Source organism: Drosophila takahashii, chromosome 3R (genome assembly GCF_030179915.1).
Source record: "Drosophila takahashii strain IR98-3 E-12201 chromosome 3R, DtakHiC1v2, whole genome shotgun sequence".
Lineage (NCBI taxonomy): Eukaryota > Metazoa > Arthropoda > Insecta > Diptera > Drosophilidae > Drosophila > Drosophila takahashii.
This window is the reverse complement of record NC_091681.1, coordinates 15,207,050-15,220,750: the sequence shown is the minus strand read 5'-3', so window position 1 is coordinate 15,220,750 and position 13,701 is coordinate 15,207,050. Positions and strand designations below refer to the sequence as shown.

Genomic DNA, 13,701 nt, shown 5'->3' with positions numbered 1-13,701 from the left:
AAGTTGATATCAACTTAGCAGAACAACTATGTTTTTTAAAAAAAAAATGTTAAAACAAGAGCCACAAAATTTTTTCTTTCGCGAATCATTTACGGATAAATAACGGCAAATTCCCATTAAAAAAGATTTTGGAAATTTTGCACTTTAGTGGGGGTGTTCTGCTAAGTTGATATCAACTTAGCAGAACAACTATGTTTTTTAAAAAAAAAATGTTAAAACAAGAGCAACAAAATTTTTTCTTTCGCGAATCATTTACGGATAAATAACGGCAAATTCCCATTAAAAAAGATTTTGGAAATTTTGCACTTTAGTGGGGGTGTTCTGCTAAGTTGATATCAACTTAGCAGAACAACTATGTTTTTTAAAAAAAAAATGTTAAAACAAGAGCAACAAAATTTTTTCTTTCGCGAATCATTTACGGATAAATAACGGCAAATTCCCATTAAAAAAGATTTTGGAAATTTTGCACTTTAGTGGGGGTGTTCTGCTAAGTTGATATCAACTTAGCAGAACATCTCATAATTTTAAAAATAATTGAGCGGCAAATTTTTTTCTTTCACGAATAATTTACGGATAAATAACGGCAAATTGTCGATAGAAAAAAATTTGCCTTTTCAAAAGTTGCATTGCTAACTTTATGCACATGGTAAATCTTATAATCAAGTTTTTAAAAAAGTCAATATTTACGTTGATTGTTCATTTTCAAAAAGAAAATTTTTATTTAACACCTTTTAAAGTCAAATCATTAAAATATTGGAGCGATATCCAATCTAATCGAAATTCGAATTTTATTTAAAGCTGATTAGAAAACCGAATCCTTTGTGTCCCAGTTATTTACAATCGTTTCACTTTCAAGATCAAAACGCCAGAACCATAAAGCTCGGTCACGTTCCGCGCTCCAGTGCTTCCAATAGATGATCTTTCGGTTCGTGTGGGCTTTGATTAGTCCGTTTTGGTGTGTTACTTTGCTCGAGAGTGGGCTGGGGGAGATCTTAATTAGAGCACCGCTGATAATGGCTCTAAAAATAGAACCCCAGCGCCACACTGATAGCAGAAGTTGAAGCGTGTGTCGTTTGTATAGTAGAGTCCGCTGCTCATTTCTTTCTGTGTTTGCTCCCCCGATTTTCGTATTGGACTAATGAAGGCCGATTTTGTTGCTATACTGCCCGCGATTTATGTATATACGCACCTCCGCACACTTGACTATATCTATATTCTAAAATAATTTTCAACTTTATTTTTTGACATCAGTATTGACATTGAAATGTGATTAGGTTTAATTTTCATAAATGGGTTGATTCGGCACTCGGTTAGTCTGTCCAAAAAATAATTTTTTCCCGGCTTTCAGATAAGGCTTTTATCTAACCGCAATGTGCCAAGGTACAGCAGCTGATGGCCCAAAAAGTATATATGTATTCATATGCCTATATGTAACTATATTCGTGTGAGATTGTGGCTTTTATCATATCTTGAGTGTTTGCTGGCCACATTGGTGGAACGTGCCAGGTGATAACAATAAAGTGTGCAAAAGTTTGTCGAAAAGACTGTAATTGAAGCGGAGAAACCGGGAAATAATTAATAAGGGGAGTTCTCTTATAGAGGAGAGGCTGTAGTACAGGAAATTAACGTGGTCTTTGTAATAATGAACAGTGAATAGTTGAAGAATGCGTACTTACTCATTTATAAGGAATAGGTTTTAAGTATTGCTAAGATTTTGAAGAAATATTTTTAATCTTTATTTTAGTCTAATTTTTTTTTTAATTTTTAGTTTTTATTAATTGGTTCTGTTAAAGATAACATCTTATAATTGCATGGATTGTTATTTCGGTTCCCTTCCTAATAAACAACTACTTTTATTTTCCTGTTGACCCCAAATCGTTAGAAATGCAAATAGATTGCGCTTGCTTTGCGGATGATGAAGTCAGATGATCGCATCGAAGTTTTTCATGCGTCAGTTGTCTCAGCTGTCAATCGAAGATCGCCGTTTGGGGGGCTCTACGTTCTTGGGTGACTTCTCAATCGTATCAAATCGAATGCAATGGAATCGAATCGAATCGTTTGCTCTTTAATTATTGAAATGAATTCTATAAACATTGCACGGGGCTTTTAGCGTTCATTTGCATTCGAATTCGCCTGCATTCTGAACTATTGCACATTGCCTGGTCGGGCCTCTCCTTCTCTATATAGAGAAATACAATGTACACATATATTTCTCTATTTCTCTGTGTTGCTCTAGTAGCGCGTGATTCTCTCGCAGATCCACGTGCCGCCAGATAACTGCACTTTCAATAAGCTTTTATTTGAATAAGCTTCCGCGATAATTGACTTAATAAATTATTAAATATTAACAGCGTAGAAAAACCAGAATGCTATGACTGACGGGCTCCTTGTGCATTTTCCTAATGCAAAAGCAATAGGAAAATCATGCAAAGTAGTAGGGAACTGGGCAGTGCATTCCGTTTAAAATTTAAAAGAATTATATAATAGTTTTGGGATTATAGTTTCATTTTCCTATATTACTGGTTATCATAGATTAAATCGCCAAATAGTAAAGATAAATAGGAATAATGTGAAACAGAGAGCAGATTGTAAGTGTCGCAAAAAAGATTTGTTGTCCAAGGTTTATGCTTGGCATTGTCAAGGGGTTACGGTGGGGATGGGGTTTTTATTTGTAGGTCTGGGGACTTGGAGAGCGTTGCGATAAGCTTCCCGCCAACAACGAGAAAGAGATATGTACAATGGATAGAGACAGTGGCCAGTGAATCGGAGGGGAAGAGCCCACATGGCAACAGTTGTTCTGGTGGGGAATGCATAAATGTGATGTGCATTGCTTTCGCTTCAGCTCTTTATCGCTCCTTTATCTTTTCATTTGTGTGATAGGAACGCACTCGGGGAAAAGCGACAGCCCAAAGTGTCCAAAGGGAATTATGAGTATTAAGGAGAGTTCACTAGTTGATTGTTAAGGTTGAAATTGTTTAAAGCAATCATTTAAAATATTAGATGAATTTTTTTTAATTTTCAATATAATTATTTTTACAGCTTTAAAAGCCTTTATTTTGATTACTTCATATTTCCAATGCTATCAGAATTTTTCATAGAGAAAAATACACCGGTCTGTTAGGCTGGTTCCGTTCAAACTTATTTAACTTATTTACCAATCGCAGTCTTAGTCATGACATGAAAAACAAATTACCTTAAGAATTCAAAGATTGGCTTTATATACGACCTTTTTTGTTATATAAAATTATTATAAAATTATTTTCTAACTCCCCCAGTACACTCAGGGAAAAAATTTTTCTGATTGTGTCTGAAAACGTGTCTTTTTGAGTCTCAAAAATAGCTTTATACCGTTTGGTATCATTATAAGAATTTATGGTATTATTTTAAGAACGGATTTTTAAGACCGCTGTTCTTACTTTAAGAACGAAACGTACTTAAATTTATATTTATTTTTAGTAAAAAAATAATTTTGTTTGAATGCTCCTGTAAGCATTCTGCCATGGAAGGAAATAATAAGGCCATGGCCCAGGGGCCAAGGTGCTGGATTCTGGTATTATTATCACAACATTTTTTTTTGTAATTAGTAAATTAACAACTTAACTTTTTAATACATTTTTGTTCTTAAAGTTATAAAGGAAATGTTAATTGAAATACATTTGAAAAACTTTTTACTTACTTTGACTTATTTGGGTTTTGAACCGGGGTCTTCTCGCATCAGAGTCAGACGCCTTACCAACTGGGCCATCGCACCGTGTTACGCGCGCGTGCATAAGTTCAACTTAAATCTAAATTTACTGGTCTTAAATCAATACCCTTTGGTATTAATATAAGAATGTGGTCTTAAAAAATAAAGGAACAACACGGTAGTAATGTAAGAAATTCGGTCTTAGATTTTTTCGGTCTTTTTTTTCTGGGTGTACACATTTAAAAACGTGTAAAGATGCATTTTTTTGTTCTAAGCCGTTCTCGAGATATATTTGAAGTTTGAGAATATTTTTAAAATTCTTAACTTCAAAAATTCATAGCTCCCCTAAATGGACACCAAAAAATTTAAAAAAAAATCACAGATGATATCCAAGCCAAAGTCTACGAGGTACCCGAGTTTGAAGAAAATCTAAAATTTCATATGCGCAGTTGAGAAATTCTCACCCTATATGCATAAATTGTTAAATTAAATATTATAAGAACCTCTAACCGGAAGATTAACCGCTACTTACCAGACTCAACACAGCTTAAGCTTCGATTTCTAAATCGCTGTAATTTTAAAGGGTTTGGTTAAATACGGTTAGCTTACAATTTAATCTGACGCTATAAGAGGGGTGCCATATTAAGCACAGCTTTTAACCAGAAGAACAAAATCAAGAGGTCTCCTCAACAAGCCGAACACGCCGCTCTCACGTTGAAGTGCTTTATCAGCAGGTTAGTCCATGACGAAGTTGATATTGCTGGAGTATAATTCACTTTCGAAGCAAAGGTCGTTCGGTTTTATGGAGGGTGACAAAGCACACACTCAGAGACTCCGGCACACCGGAATGGCCGACAAGTGGGTTCGATGTGGCCTCGTCATCGTCATCATCATCATCATCGGCATTATGATCATTATGGGGTCGCGAGGTACTTGAGATCATGGGCCTGGAACCGAACCTGGGCTTTGGGCTTTGGGATTGATGTCGTCGTCGTCGTCTTCAGCTCGACGTCAGCTCATTAGGCAGGGCAGACCGGACCAGATCGGTGCAGACCATACCAGTTGCTCTCTGTACGAATATCTCCGACCAGCTGTCAGTCTTGCTTTTTATTTTCTCTGTTTTCGGTTTTTTTTCTTTTTCTTTTCCTTTTTTTTTTGGGCAGAGCATCGGGCTTTTTCTCGCATTGACTTACTTTGCTTTATAATCCTGTTTGACGGGTTGTGCTGGGGAGTAGATCTCTTTTACTTCCACATTGCTGAACCCGGTCATGTGTGAGGGGCAGGTACAGGCAGGAGGTCCGGGGAGGCGAGGAGTGCCAGCCTTTACCTGAGATTCAGGGGCACTACGCTCCTCCAGTCCAGTCGCATGCATAAAAAATCACATGGTTTCGCTGGAGTCGAGGGTTTCGGCGGACAGAGAGCATCTGGCGGACACTTTTGTGGCCGGCTCTGTGATCTTTAGAGCTTTGCTCCAACTGATAAGCCCAGAGTTCCCAGGGACATGGGCGCTAAGGGTGCTAAGTCTAAAATGACTAGGCAAAAAATTGGCACAGTTAACATTTAATAATAGTTAAGGCATTAAAAAAAATCTTTACAAAGAAGGATGTAAAAATAAAATAGAATAAAATTCTATAAATATAAAAAGTTGCATACTATCATTATACCCAAGGAATTTATATTGGTTCTATCACTTTAATTTTTTAGTTCCTTGAATATTTAAAAAAAAATTTCCATTCCAAATAAGTTGTTACTTCTTGTTGTTAAAATATTAAAATTGAAAAATATACGTTACCCTTTGAAATACAATAATTCTACGCCCCAGCAGCGGCAACTTCTGGGCTTATCATTTGATCTGCGAGGCCAAGTCTATCCGGAACAGCTGCTCAATGTTAGCCTCAGCTAGGATTATTTTAGGGCGGCACTAGCTGATAGCCGAACTTTTTTCTGTACACCCTCTAGAAGTGGGAAATAATACAGATACGCATATAGAATCAAACGGAACACATGAGAAATGTAGGAGAGCGAACTATTGAAAGGCATTACGTAACAAGTGTGTCGGTTTATTTTTGTTTTGTTCGCTCTGTTGATCTTTCTTTATTTCGTTTTCATTTTTATTTTCCTTTTCATTCCTTTCTTTCTTCGTACTGATTCTGCCTTAATTTTTTATTATATCTTTTTATTGCCGTCTTTATTTAGTTTGCTTTGCCTTTGTTTTGCTTTTTATTATTATTTTTAAAGATCTGTTTTTGCTTTTGGTTTTTTGTTTTTTGCACTCGCTTTCGCTTGACTTTTGCCTCTATTATTTTAGACCGAAAAAATATATATCTGTCTGAGGACCCCCACATTTATCGGCGTATATTTAGTTTTAGAATTTCTCAACTTGTTGCGCGTCCCATCGTCACACCCCCCGAAAAAAAGTGGACCACCTGAAGATTTCACCCTAGCGCGGAAATTTTGCCTCTTTGCTTGTTCGTGACATTGAAATACGTGGAATGCTGTGGGAATTTTTCGGGTACGCTCCCCCAATTTCCTGAAACCATTGTGTAATATTTGAAAATATACAGATGATTTTCGTAGCTAATTTCCACATCCCACGCCGGGTTCTTTGAGGCTGATTTATGCTATCTGCCCAGTTTTGAGAAAAGAGCCAAACAAACACGATTCTGAATCACCCTATAAATTTTGCTGTGATAATAAGCCTTTTGCGATGTTTGTATTTTCATTAGAATATTATCTGATGCTATCGGTGGTATCTTATTAGCATAATCTAACAAGTTTCAGTCGTGTTCCATTGATCTCCCGTTTAATATCGACCGATCAAAGAAAAACACCTACGCAAATATGCGTCACTGGCTATATAAAAACAAACAAATTTTACGTCTAATCTGATGTAATAAAGAATATGTTTGTGGAGAACCTGTCTTTTAATCCGACCACTCAAACGACTTATATATAGTGAGCTGTGACGCAGCAGATCAAAAGGAAATCGCATCAGGCTATAGATTGAGTTAGGCCCCATTCCCACTTTTGTCTTGTTATTGTTTACATTTTCTATGCTTTTTCTATTTTTCTTGTATTTTTGTTTTGTTTTTTCCCCTGGTTATTTTCATATAATGACGTGCTTGAAATACTATAAAATGTTATTGCATATTATTAAATATTTTACTGCCGACTTTGCGACGCAATTTCTCTTGTTTGAAAGTAAGAAATAGATTATATTTAAGTGCAAAATGCAAAATGCAAATAACAAATGCTCATTTACTCAAAATAGTTGGCAGCCGGCAATGAGAGGCGGCAATTAGAATTTTACACTATTTTTGAAAAGCAACGCACTCTAGACTAAGCTGATACTCAGTAGTTGAGGGAGGATCTATACTTTGTTTATCTGAATAAAAACTCAAAAATAATTTTAAATAATTTAATGCAATTCAGGGGGGCTTAGATATAATAATAAATTAAGACAATTAATTCTAAAAATATAGTCAACGGAATAATTTATGATCTGCCTTCTATTACTATATAAACTATAGAATAAATGTTTTCGTGTATTATTCGAGTAAAGGTGCCAGGTATAAATAAAAGAAGCTTAAATTAAGAAAAGGAGGAGAGGCGAAGAGAAAGCGATGATATGATATGACCCCAAAATCCGAATCAATGAACTTTGGGGCCGCTTGGATTGCCTCTCCCCAAAATTCCACATATATATAGAGAAAATCTGAGTCGATCATTTCTGGATTTAAAGTTACTACTAGTTTCTCTGAACTGTGCGAGTGTATTTCTGGGTTTCTTTTTTGACAACCCCATTATATTTGCTTTGATTTTTGTTGTTGCTAGTGGCTTAGGTCAGGTTGGAATGTTTCGTTTAGTTGTTTTGCCGCCTTTGGTTTTTTTTCCATTTCTGCTGGGGGCACTTGAGTGCGACTCATTCGCATTCGCATTCCCATTATTTGCGGCCATAAACCTTTCGCTAGGAAGATATTATGCAATGACAAACGGCGACGCGCGACCTTATCTAAATAATTTCGTTATTTAAATACATAAAAGCAGCAGAACGTCAGAAAAAACATATGAGCCGTTTTTGAAAATTTCCGAGAACGAAATAATGAGGTGATGTTCGGAATGCTCTCAGGTAGGCAAATGTGTTTAGGTAGCGAATGAATGAACTTCCGTGTTCTCAAGGTAATTCCTCGCCGTCGATGTTGAATTCTCTTCCTTTCCCCCTTTTTTTTATTTCACTCTCCCAATCTTTCTCTTTGGCCGAACAGAAAAAATAAAAGTTGTATAAAAAGCTGAATAAAACTGCCTCGAACGATCCACACACAGATACTCGCTGTGGTTTCTGCGTATGGGTGAGTTGAATTTTAATTCAGTTACGCGCTACGCACACTTTTCAATTTGTTTACAATTTCAAGCCGAAGAGAGGAAAGTGAGCTTTTGCGCTCTTATTTCAAACATTTCGAAATTGTAAACTATTTATTTCTAGTTTTTGAAAAACAAGTTAAAAGAGCTACTATATATTTTAAAAATTATGAAAATAAACAAATTATTATTATAATAATGGTTTATAATCTGTAACCAATTCAAATCAATCAAAAATTTCCTTTTGAAGTGCTTTGTCGACAACTCATAAGGTTAAAGAGCTTTGCCTAAATATGATTAGGTTTATATAATTTGTCTGTTTTTTTTAAGTTTAAAATTGCATCAGACATTTGTTATCATCAGGTAATAATTTAAAATATGTCACTGAAGTGAACAAGTGACCTTTAACATTGCGAATGCAATTTATTGTTATAGTAGCTATAGCGATATTCATAGTTAAATTAGTTCCGGTCTCTTTTCTTCATTTATAAGATTTATTTAATGTCTTACCTATTTTTCGGTTAAAATTGCCCAGACAATTGCCATCAAACTTGGTGCGATGCTCGTCGAGCTTCAATGACTTATCAGTTCCCTCTCCCCAGACAGAGTCAATAGACCTTTATATTCAAGCAGATTAATTCACATATAAAATAAACTGGAGAATCAGAGAGATTTACCCCGCATTTGTCAGAGTTTTCATAATAAAGACATGCGTTTTGATTACCAAAAAACCATAACTAATTGATAACTTTCGTTGCCGCCGCGCTAATTGAAAATCATTTCGCTGCTCATTCGATCGTGTGCTAAATTTAGTCATAAAGGCATTTATAGATTTTATTAAAACAAATTGATTTTCATTCCTAAGCAATAATAACAAAGATCTGGAGCATTGGAATGCAAGGAAAATGTGTACGAGGCATTTGAACAAGATCATAACCTACATACATTATCGTATCGCCATTGCCTCTGTCTTGGTTTCCTCTCTTTTCCTTGACTCTGCTGATAACGCTCTCTTACTTCCATTTAAGAGCTTTTTCTACAACACTTACTAAGGCAAAATTTTTTCAAGTTTAGATTTCCATAGAAAAAATAAACAACGAAAAATTCCAGAAATTATATAAATTTATAATGCTATCGCTCGATTCGATTGTAGTGTTAGTTATATTTTTGCCAAGAACTTAAGCACTCGAAAACTATAAAAACGTGTACAATAAATCAAGCCCAATCGAATTATTAGAACAACTCAGAATAACTGAATAATTCTTCTAACGATCTAACGGAAATCTCTAGCTTGATTGAACACCAACAATAATTTATTTCTTTTTTGAAGGAAAGTGATAGTAAAATCTTTAGATTTTCAGCTCTCTCTGAACACGTGATTAATTTAATCGTCAACTGCAAAATCGAATTGTCAATGAGTTGAACGATCCAAGATCATTGGGAAATCGTTTTCCACATTTCAAGGCACGAAAACAATCAAAATGTAATTTTAAATTTTGAGAGACGAGATGAGTTGACAAAATTGCAGTAAAATACTGTAGTCATTAAAATTCAAGGTTAATCTTTGGAACAAATTACTTATATTTGATTTATATCTGTTTTAAATGAAATAAAAAATATTTCTTTAGCTTGTAATATCTTTAAAAAGAAAAAAAAATGTTTAAAAAAAAACTAATTTTATTTTGTTTTTTAGGTAACACAACTGATCGCGAAGCTTACCAATTGGCCTCGATACTTTTTGGGCTGGCGAGGAGAGCTTGAGAGCCGCAAAGCTGCAACTGCACAACGACCTATTCTACCCCATGATGGACGGCTTCGCGCAGGACTGGCCCACGTTGACCCACACAGACAACGGCCTGGCCATGGACCAGCTGGGGGGCGACCTGCCCCTGGACGTCGGCTTCGAACCCCAGACCCGAGCCAGATCCAACACATGGCCCTGTCCGCGCCCCGAGAACTTCGTGGAGCCCGCCGACGAGTTGGACAGTACAAAGGCCAGCAATCAGCAGTTGGCCCCAGGAGGTAGGTTCTCTCACCCAACGAGTATATGATTTATATAAATGTGTCATAGAAATCCCATTCAAAGTGGGGGGATAATCAAGATATAGGAGTTTGAACTAGAAGTAGAAACCTGAGTTTGTGCTATCTTGTTAGTGCTGTTGTATTTTTACTAAGAATCTCTCCCAAGTCTTTTGAGTAAATTTTTTTAGTTTTTTAAAATGTAACTACTTATGATCAATAAAAATAGAATATATAAATTCTTTTTATTTAAGTTAAATCTCAATCATTTTTTCTCTGTGCACTTTTTCTTTTCCTCCCCCAATTAAAATCACGTTTTACCTCTTTTTTAATATCCCAAAATTGCAGACTCACAGCAGGCTATACAAAATGCGAATGCAGCCAAGAAAAACTCATCGCGTCGCAATGCATGGGGAAATCTATCCTATGCGGATCTCATCACGCATGCCATTGGATCGGCCACCGACAAACGACTGACTCTGAGCCAGATTTACGAGTGGATGGTCCAGAATGTGCCATATTTTAAGGACAAGGGCGATTCGAATAGCAGTGCCGGGTGGAAGGTGAGTTTTGGTTAAAAGTGTATTTAAAACATTAATTTTTCAATTAACTTTTATGGGGCATCATTCATAATATAATATTAAAAAAACAGTATTTTGAAAACCCTTGATAAAAAATTAAAATAATTGCAAGGCTACTTTTTCTATTGCATTTTCAAAGCAAAACTTTAGTGGACAGTAATTCTATGCACTTCTCAGTTTAATCGTCTTCTCCAAACCTCAAACTCCATAATGTTTTTGTGTGGTTTATGTTTATATTTTTTTTAGAGCTTTCAACTTTTTTCCCACAACGCTTGTTGTTGGCTTTCAAGTAAAAATTTCATTCACATTTCGCAGAGCAAACGGTCAAGTTCATGGCCAAGTCAGTGAAATGGAGTGAGAGTAAAGATAAAGTGGAGCTTGTGTTTGGCTCTCATATTTTGTTGTCGGTCGTCTTTCGCTATTATTATGCAATCGTCAGTCATTCAAAGTGCTTTTTTTCTTGCCATTTGCATTGCTTTTTGTTTCAAGCTTATTTGGTTAGTGTGTGCGAAATGTTTGTCCATAGTGCTGGCATCACATTTCTCCCAGTCTTTGCTGAAATTCCACTGGTTTGTTTTTTCTTTCAGTTTTTTTTGCAGAGTTTTTGCAATTAATGCGCTTTTATCTTCGGATCGTTTTTCGTTTTGTTTACATCCCAGCATACGTAAATAAATAGACGTGTGCACAATCACATGCATGGGTACATGCGTAAATCATGCTTCATTTTCATTTTCATTTTCATTCATATTCAGATACCGGTTCCCCCTTTTCATCTGTTGTTTTTTTTTATTTTGCGTAATTTTTAATGGGTTTAGGTATTTTTATTGGGTTCCCAGGAAATCCATTTGATATTATGTAGCGGATCCCAGGGGATCTCTGTTTATATGGTTCAATTTTCCCCCTCTGCTTTCGAGTCGGTTAATTTTTGTTTTCATTTTTTTTCGTACTGATAACATTTGCTTACATAGCCAGTATTCGAGTATTTTTTTATTTATACTATACTTGGTTTTTTTTTTTTGCAAGTTATCAATAATCGCTCAAGTTCATTGACATTTACCTCAATTGGGGTTTTTTATTTTGGCTAGCAAACAACAGCCACACTTGTGAAATTATTTTGAGCGTTTTTTGGCTATACTCATAGAAAGTTTGTAAGTCATATGGGATGGTATTTCACTGATTGCACTTCCTAGAACTCCTTCCGCTCACGATCGTCTGCTGCGTATACGTGATCCGTCCGATAAATCATTCGATCCACTCATATTTCTTGGCTAATGCAGTGCGTCATTCACGTGATTGTTTTCTTTATCATTTTCGCTTACACTTCAATGCAAAAGCAGCCGTCGGTCGATTTTTGTTGGTTTTTTAGCACCTCGCTGTGATAAAAGTCCAACGGCAGGCAGGCAGTTGAAGAATGCGCTGTGCTGGCTACGAAGAAATCGAAGACGATTCTTCCACTTGATACCCGAAACTTTATTTTGCGCAGACAGCGCGCTTCCAGTGAATTTCAGTTTGTTTTTGTTTTGAGTACATTTTTTCTTAGGGGCTGTGAACTAATATTGGAATTATTTATATTAATGGTGTTGTTTATAATTGTTGTTGATGGTCTGGTTTTTTGCTGGTTTCACGGAAGTAGTCGGGTCGTCGCTTTGAGTTTTTGCCACTGCTTTGGGTGTGATTACGAGTGAAAATAACAACCACCGTGATAGTGAAATTTATTCTCGCGTCGTAGAAAAATCGCGTTGAGCCCAGAGAGCACTTCTAGGAATTAGGAAAAAATGTAAACAAAACTGCAATTAATGCAGTTTTAGTGGGAATTAAAGGTGAAGAATGAAGTATATTTAATAATACTGAAAGCTATATATTTAAAAACATAAAAACATTTATTGAATATAAATTTATAAACAATTTAGTTAGTAGTCCTATAATACTTATGCACAGTATTTAATTAATACTATAATAGCTAAACATATCGGCTTTAATAAACTCCCACACAAATGTGGACTTAACTTATTATTAGATTTTTCCGGTTTCCTATTGAAAGGAAGAGTTGTTCCCCGTGCTGCAAACATTCCTTTATGAAGTTTTATGGCATTTGTTAATTTATGCAACACGTTGCCACGCTCTACCTGACACTTGCTTCCTTTTTCCCCAGTCCTCACGAGTATTTTCGCTTTTTTTTCTTCCACCGAGCTTCCTCTGCGAATAGTCATCATCGTCATAATAATAAAGAACGAAACGAGCGAAACACTCAAATGACATTTGTGGAATTTTAAATTTGCCACTCGACGGCTGCATTGCAAAGGCTTCCTCCGGTGGTTGGTGGTTGTCATTTGGCGGCGGTGGTTCGGTGGTTCGTGGGATCGCTGGTTCGGTGGCTCGGAGGTGGCTCGTGTCTTCATCATCGAGAACTCATCCTCGTCGGTCGTTTTGGCCATTGAACCGCTGCCAAGTATTTCTTTCTGTTGCTCCTTTTATCAATTTATTTTTGTTTGCACGAAATGTTATTTTTATTCTTTTTATATTTGCCTCTTTTAATTGGCAGCGAACCGCAGCAGCGTGTTATAAATATTTTTTGGCCCAACATTTTCGTGGTTTCCACTCTCGCCCCGAACTCGTCGCGCTTTGGCAATTATGTTTGGAAATTTCTGTAATTTATGACGCCTTCTTAGGTGGCATCCCACTATTTACGATGGGCGAATACATTTCCTGATTTTATTGGGGAAGGCGTGAGGTATTTTTCCGCGGAAAAAGATCACAGATATGTGGCAAAGAATTAATTCTAATTTTATTTTTTTTTTTTTCTAATAAAAAGCTACAGCTTTTTATAGATTTAGTAAATCTTTATCTATATTCCGCTGGAATAATTACGACCTTCTGCGGTGGAAAGTTCCCGATTTAACTCGATTGCTTGTAATCTGAAAGATAACGACGGCATTATATTGTGTAATATTTCAACAATGCAGGACTTACGCTGCAAATGCAGTTTGCCCAGCACTCTAGGTAACCTTTGTTAACTTTGGCCGTATCAATGGGACTTGTTATCAAGACAATGGCCTT

At 36.1% G+C, this 13,701-nt stretch overlaps 1 protein-coding gene across 6 annotated transcripts in view; it reads left to right on the top strand.

Moving 5' to 3' along the window:
- foxo (forkhead box, sub-group O) overlaps positions 1 to 13,701 on the top strand; it is a 37,984-nt gene that overhangs the window by 2,788 nt on the left and 21,495 nt on the right. For 5 of the 6 annotated variants that reach the window (XM_017145836.3, XM_017145835.3, XM_070216419.1 and 2 more), the window contains 2 exons: positions 9,738 to 10,066; positions 10,412 to 10,626. In XM_017145836.3, the coding sequence (XP_017001325.2) occupies positions 9,847 to 10,066; positions 10,412 to 10,626 (435 nt within the window). In that variant the 5' untranslated portion in view covers positions 9,738 to 9,846. Of the gene's footprint in view, positions 1 to 7,950; positions 8,035 to 9,737; positions 10,067 to 10,411; positions 10,627 to 13,701 lie in introns of all 6 variants that reach the window. The other variant, XM_017145834.3, reaches the window with a different exon arrangement.